This window comes from Pygoscelis adeliae, unplaced genomic scaffold (genome assembly GCF_000699105.1).
Source record: "Pygoscelis adeliae isolate BGI_AS28 unplaced genomic scaffold, ASM69910v1 Scaffold288, whole genome shotgun sequence".
Lineage (NCBI taxonomy): Eukaryota > Metazoa > Chordata > Aves > Sphenisciformes > Spheniscidae > Pygoscelis > Pygoscelis adeliae.
Genome location: NW_008825264.1, coordinates 347,899 through 354,515, shown reverse-complemented (window position 1 = coordinate 354,515; position 6,617 = coordinate 347,899). Strand labels below are relative to the sequence as shown.

The 6,617-nt window shown below is 61.1% G+C and overlaps 1 protein-coding gene across 1 annotated transcript in view; it reads left to right on the top strand.

Moving 5' to 3' along the window:
* The window catches only part of DND1 (DND microRNA-mediated repression inhibitor 1), a 1,961-nt gene extending 333 nt beyond the window's left edge, over nt 1-1,628 (top strand). Inside the window, 2 exon segments of the mRNA XM_009329591.1 lie at nt 1-363; nt 1,105-1,628. Of these exon segments, the coding sequence (XP_009327866.1) occupies nt 1-363; nt 1,105-1,628 (887 nt within the window).
* Nucleotides 1,629-6,617: the final 4,989 nt, after the last annotated feature.

Below are 6,617 nucleotides of genomic sequence, written 5' to 3'. Positions count from 1 at the left end.
TGGGGAAGCTCTACGAGTTTCGCCTCATGATGACCTTCAGTGGGCTCAACCGGGGCTTTGCCTATGCCAAGTACAGCAACCGGCGCGGCGCCAAGGAGGCCATCGCTGCCTTCAACAACTTTGAGGTGCGGGAGGGCTGCGCCATCGTGGTGTGCAAGAGCACGGAGAAGTGCGAGCTGAGCGTGGACGGCCTGGCCACCTCGGTCAGCCGGCAGGAGCTGGAGGCCGTGCTGCGGCAGGTCACGGAGGGGGTCCTCAGCATCACCCTGTATGCCAGCCCCTGCCAGAAGCGGGCCCAGCTCGCTGTGCTGAAATACAGCTCGCACCAGGCTGCTGCCATGGCCAAGAAAACCCTGATAGAAGGTAAGTGTGAGGCCGGGGTGCTGTGGAATGCTGCTTGGGCTGGTCTTCCTGGTGTCTCTAAGGAAGGACTGATCCAACCTCCACACTCAGCTGCGAGGTGACTTCAGCCTTGAGACGTCCCTTGTTCTCTCCCTGTGTCCCGTGGGAGGCCAGCTGTCCTCGGTGGGGCTGATCCCCGGCAGTCCTTGTGCAGACCTAGTGGTGGTGGGGTAAAGGGGCTGCTGGAGGTCTTCAGGCAGCTGCCTGCTCAGAGCAGGAGCATCGCCAGTACCAGTCCAGGGCAACCAGAGCTTTGACCAAGTTATTAAACCCTCCTGATGGCGATGCCCTACCCCTCAGTGCCCTGTCCCATGATTGCACTGCCCTTCGATGGGACGTGTTTCCTAGACATCTAACTGGAACCTCCAAAGTCCTGATTTGTACCTGTTTCTGCCCCAGCTGAGAAGCATTTGGCTTTGACGTCTTTGCACCTGTCCCTAAAGGCAGGCTGCCCCTAAAATCCCCTGAGCTTCACAGCCCCGAGCCCACCTTGGTAGCAAAAGGAGATGGAGAAGCGACTGCCCTGCGGCTGCGCGAGGGGTCGTGGAGGCAGGGGAAAGGATCCTGTGCAGTTCATACCCTGTGGGTCAGTGCCAAACCACCCACGGGGGTCACTCTGCCGGATGCTGGGCGACGGGATGGGGTGATACTGGAGGGCTGGTTCCTGAGCATCTCCTGCCAGCTGCTGCCTGTCTCTCCTAGGGAACATGAGGCTCGGTGGGGTGGAGATGAAGGTGGACTGGCTGAATCCCGATCTGAAGCAGAAACTGCAGTCGTGCAAGGAGAAGCCATCATCCAGCCAGGTGCAAGGGAGCAAGTGCCTGGGGGTCCCCAAGCAGGCGCCCCTGTCTCCAGTGCTGCACAACGCGCTGGACCACCTGAACACCCTGTGCCAGAGGCAGTACCTGGGGACCCCCGTGTTCCTCACCAAGTGCATCCAGGCGAATCCCAACGGGTGGCTGCGGTTCTGGTGCCGGGTGGTGATCCCAGGGTGCCCCGTGCCCTTCAGTGGGTTCACGTGGGTCCGGCAGGATGGGCCAGGCAGGAGCGGGCATGAGGAGGCGAAGGTTGCAGTGGCTCTGCAGGTTCTCCGGATGCTAGGTGAGTCCTTGCACGGCGTCGGTGCCAACCCCCTGCCTTTCCCAAAGACTTGGAGCGTCTCCTGGGAGTGTGGAGCTGTGGTCCTTCTAGTGCATGGCGGATCCCAGCCTGGCAGGCAGGGCTGAAACACTGTGTCGTCCCCCCCCCAAAGTGTGACCCGGTGGCTCTGAGCTGCGGGTGGGATTCCTGGTTGGAAGCAGAGAACACAAGGAGAGGGGGTTTTGGGGTGCTGCTCCCCGCAGCACTGCACAGAGCCTGATGCTTTGCTCTCCGCTGCAGGAGGCCAGCTGACGTAGGCAGCCGTTCTGCCCGAACCACCAGTTGAACCTGAGCCACCAGCCTCGGTGCCGCCGGCCGCAGGAGCGGCATGCGAGCCCCGCTGGGGACCTGGTCCTGTTCCAGCTTTGTTTTGAGTTTGTTTGGGTTTGTTTTGAGAGCTGGCTCTGGAAGATAGGGCTGCTGGCCTGGTCCGTGACGGCTGCCCTGTCCCCAGCCGGCCCTTGGGTATGGTTCTGTTTTTTGGGGCTGTAGGTTTACCTGCCCAGTTTGGCTTCTTTTAAGTTGGTTTGTGATGCTCTGCTGCGGTGGAGGGGCCCGGTGCAGAGAGAAGCAGCAGCTGCTTGGAGAGACTGCCAGCGTCGGCTGGGGAGGCGGAGGGGACATTGGGGGCTGCCTGGGCTCACCGTGGGCCCGTCTCTCCTCCACTGGCATGCCTGGTTCCTGAGGAACAGCCTCAGGTGAGGGCAAGGCCACACACGGGGACCGTCCTGGTGAACGGGGGACGTTCCGTGGGCTGGTGGAGCTGCTTTTTAACGAGGGGAGTGTCTGCGGGCTCTGGGAGGTGCAGGGCTGTTTGCGCTGCGGGGAAGCAGCCACGGGGTTACCGGCTGTCTATGAATGATTCCTCGGGACCAGGAGGTCCGGCCGCATGCTGTTCACTTGGTATTAAAGTAGCCTGGAAAGCACCGGCTGTGTCACATCGTCTTTTGCTCCCGCATCCTCAGCTCCCTGCCTGTCCAGCGCCATCTTGGTCCTCTCCCCCCACACCAGCAAAGCTGTCTTCTCCAGCGGCAGGAGAAGGGATGGGGTGGGACTTGGATCATTCCTGTAGCCTCCAGGCTCTGGAGCCGCAGCCTGCTGGGCCCCTGAAGGCAGCATTTGCTCCTGTGGGAAGCAGCAGTCGCTGGCACCCAGAGCTTTTGTGCCCCCAGCTTCTCTCCAGGGTCTTTCTGACTGTCTGTCAATATGCCCCAGGCTCCTCCGTGCACCTCTTGATGAGCCTCCAGTGGTCTTTGAGTGCCTTTGGGTGCACCTCTGGGACATCATAGCACCTTTATGCCCTTCTCTGGGGCCTCCAAGTGCCTTTCAGTGTGCCCAGTGGTCTAGAAGTGTTTTCTGATGAGCACCGGGGTCTTCCAAGTGCATTTCAGGGCATACCTGGGTGCCTCCAAGTACAGAGCTCTGCTGGTCCCTTCTCCTGTGCAAAAAGGACCCAGGTGCCTTGCTGTTAGGCCCCAGTGGCCTCCAAGGGCCTTTCTGTGCTCACTGTGGTCCCGAGTGCCTTCTGGTGCACTTAAGGGGGGACTCCATCTGCCTTTCTACGCTGCCCAGGTGCTGCCAGGTGCCTTGCAGTGCAGCCCCAGGGGACTCTGAAGTGCCTTCAGGTGTCTTCCAACAGCCATTCTGTGCTCAACACTGATTAATCACTGCCTTATGTAGTGCCCCAGAAGCCTGCCGGAGCTTTGGGATGTGGCCCATGGGGCTCTGAGTCCATTTGGTGCACCTGGAATGGCCCTGCATGCCTATCTCTGCTTCCCAGAGCTCTACCAGTACCTTCTGACATGCATCTGGACCCACCAAGTCCCTTTGGCAGCACCCAAGTGCCATCCTTTTGGAGATCCCCAGGGGGGATCCTTCAAGAGCCTTTTGGTGTACCCTCAGGTGCTGCCAGGTGCCCTTTTCTACTCCCCAGAGGTCTGTCTGTCCCTTCTGATGTACACCAGGACTCTCACCGTCTCTCTCTGTGCACCCGCAACAGCCTCTGAAGTGAATTTTGGTGTCTTCAGAGTGTTTCTTGTTGCACTGCAGGGGCTTCAATGTGCCTTTTCTTGTGTCACCTTCCTCTGGGACCTCCATGGGCCATTCTGTGCCCCCCAGAGGTCTGCCAGTGCCATTTGAGGCACCCCAAAGGCCTCGGGGGCTATGCTGGCCCTGGGGATGTGTCCCAGCCTTGGTGTGGCTCAGGACCACATGGGAGCCTGTGATCGCCCAGGAGCAGGGCTAGAAGAAGGGTCACTCCAGCTCTCAAAGCAGCCAGATCTTTTTATGAGGACAGTCTGGAATGAGGTACACAAGCCCGGCCTTGGTGAGCGCCCTGGAGAGAGGGAATTCCTGCTCCCTGGGAAGCCCACCCATCTGCATCCACAGTCAGCAGCACCCACTGCATATGGATACAACACATCTTCACAGCATCTCAAGATGTATCTACAGAAACATCATTGCTTCAGCTTCTTCACGGGAGGAGCCTGGATGTCCAGCTGGGTGATGGTGCTGGTGGTGGTGAAGGGGCGGTGCTGCCTGATCCTCCTGTTCATGGTCTCCACCTGGAGCACAAGCCACCAAGAGCCTAAGGGCACCAGCATGGCCCAGTAGATTCGCTTATAGTCCAGCTCCTGGAAGAACACCCGAGGGGAGCTGCCGAGGGTGGGAACTGGGGCCGAGGGCAGCCCTGGACTGCAGGGACCAAGGGGCTCTGCCGATGGGAAGTCCAGGTGGCCACCTGGGTGGAGGTAGTTGTGGAGGTAGAGACTCCACGGGGCAGATCAGAGCTGAAGGGTGAGGAACAAGCAGCCCCCCAGGGGAGGGGAACAGGCAGAGCTGATGTCTGAAAGGACTAGCCCCAAGGGCACCGAGTCCTTCCTGCTACCATGGCCAAGGCTGGAGCATCTTACCTTGAAGATGTAGATGTGCAGAGGTACCAGTGCAGAAGATGATGCCATGGGTGTTGCCACAGGTTTTGTAGGGGCCTGAGGCAATGCAGACCAGGCTAAGCAAGGGCTCAGGAGGAGAGCATCCAGCAGATCTTCAGCGCCAACACCAAGTCCAGCCTGTCCTTCCAGGTGCGGCACAGGTGGGCAGCGGAGGCCAGGCGAGAGGGAAACCGGCAGAGTCACAGCAGGGTGCTGCTCCCAGGGACACGATTGCCAGGCCTGGGATGGCCGATTGCAAGGCCTGGGAGGGCACCGGGGACCTGCTCCGAGCCTCGAGGCTGGGGAGTACCAGTGGCTTGTGGTCCTGGCCACCCCGGGTGTGCATCGGCCCTACCCCTCAGCTGAGGTGATGGATTGGGACATGACCTGCACGATCTGCTCATTCTTCACCCTGAGGCCCTAAGTAAGTGTGCCGGTGGGCACCCTCATCCATCTGGTACTTGCTGTTGGGGATGCTGGATGACTCCCTGGGCCAAGAGGGAAAGTTGAGCTGCACTGGGGCCCGGCGTGTGAATCCTTCTGCTGCTGCTCTGAGGTGGAGCTGCAGAGATCAGGCTGCTCATCACATACGTGACTGAACGACTGCAGGCAGGGGAATGGTCCGGCTCGACTGTTCCTCCCCAACCCTGCCCAGCCAGCACCTTGTGTTTCCCCATGTCCATTCAGAAGGCGAAGCCCAACAGCATGATCTTCTTGGCCGTGATGCTGTTGAAGAGGCAGGCAACGATGCACCGGCACTCGTTGAGATCGAGGCCCTGGCAGGAGGTGTGGCAGCAGGTCGGGCCAGGAGCTGAGCTGCCAAGTGTTGAGCCACCTCCCGTGGGTTGAGAGTCTCGGAGACAGACCAGGTTGAGGACATCTTTCTGGAGATGGCTGCCCCCCCCAAACCTGCTCTGGCAGAGTACCGTGGCCAGACAGTGCTATCTGGGGACACCACCAGTTCCCTTAGGGACTGTGACACTGCAAGCCTCCTCCCCTCCACCCCCAGCATCCAGAGGCAGGTGACAAGCTGGAACAACCCCAGGGACCACCAAAGATGATAGGGGACAAGCCAGTTGCCAGGTAGACCTGTCCCACCACGCTAGGTGGTGCCTGGATGCTGGTGTGGACTCGGGGACCTTCCTTGTGCTTCGTGGGACAAAGCAGTAAGGACAGCCCGAGCACGGCACGCTGGCCCCGGAGGGGACACCCATGGGGACAGAGGGTGCAGGACCCACCCACGCTGCCCTTGAGGAAGCGGCTGGTGATGCGCTGGTGCATGCTGATGGTGTGGGCCACTTCCTCCACGTCGGCCCCGGTCACCTCGCCCAGGACACTGGTGGAGCTGGTGCTACTGATCCTCCGGGCCAGGAATGGGATGGCAGCCTGGGCAAGGGCAAGGTGCGGGACCCTCAACTGCATCTCCCGTGCCAGTGGGCGACGGGAGCAGGTACCAGCTTGGAGAGCCCCAAGGACCACGCGTGGGGTTTTGGGCACCCCAGTGCACATAGGCGATGCTGAGGGTTTCAGTGGGCTTTTGCCCCTCAGGTGTCTCGTTGCCACCAAGGAGGACACAAGTCAGGGGTCTTCAGGTCAGAGGTGGCCATGCCTTCCTCCAGGACTTTGACAGGATGGGGGGGGCACGAAATGGTGTGGGAACGCTGCAGCCCCGCATGCCCCTTTCTCCTGGTCTGTGCTGCCTGTCAGACAGCAGTAAGATATATGGGCCACCCGCACCAGCACTGAGCTCTTCTCCACATGGGTCAACCACCCGGCCCTTGCTGGGTCGAGAAGGTCGATGCCACCCAGGGCTGGGCTGCGAGGGAAGGGGAGAAGGCAGGATCTGGCCCCTGGGCAGGAGAGCTGGGTGCTGGCGGTGACCCCATTGCCGCATCCAGAGCCTCGCTTACCCGGAGATGCCCAACCGCTGGGCACATCTGGCTCCCCAGCCCAGGGCACTGCTCAAAGGTGGCATGCCACGGCTGAGGGGTTGTGGGGAGAGCGATGCGTCTGGCCAGGGCCGCTCCACGGGTGCAAGATGTCACCCAGCCCGCAGGCTCCCCCACGGCAGGGGAAGGTGGTGCCGGTCCCCTGCCCCGGTCCGCAGCCTCCCCCCAGGCCACCAGCCACCCTGCCCAGGGACCA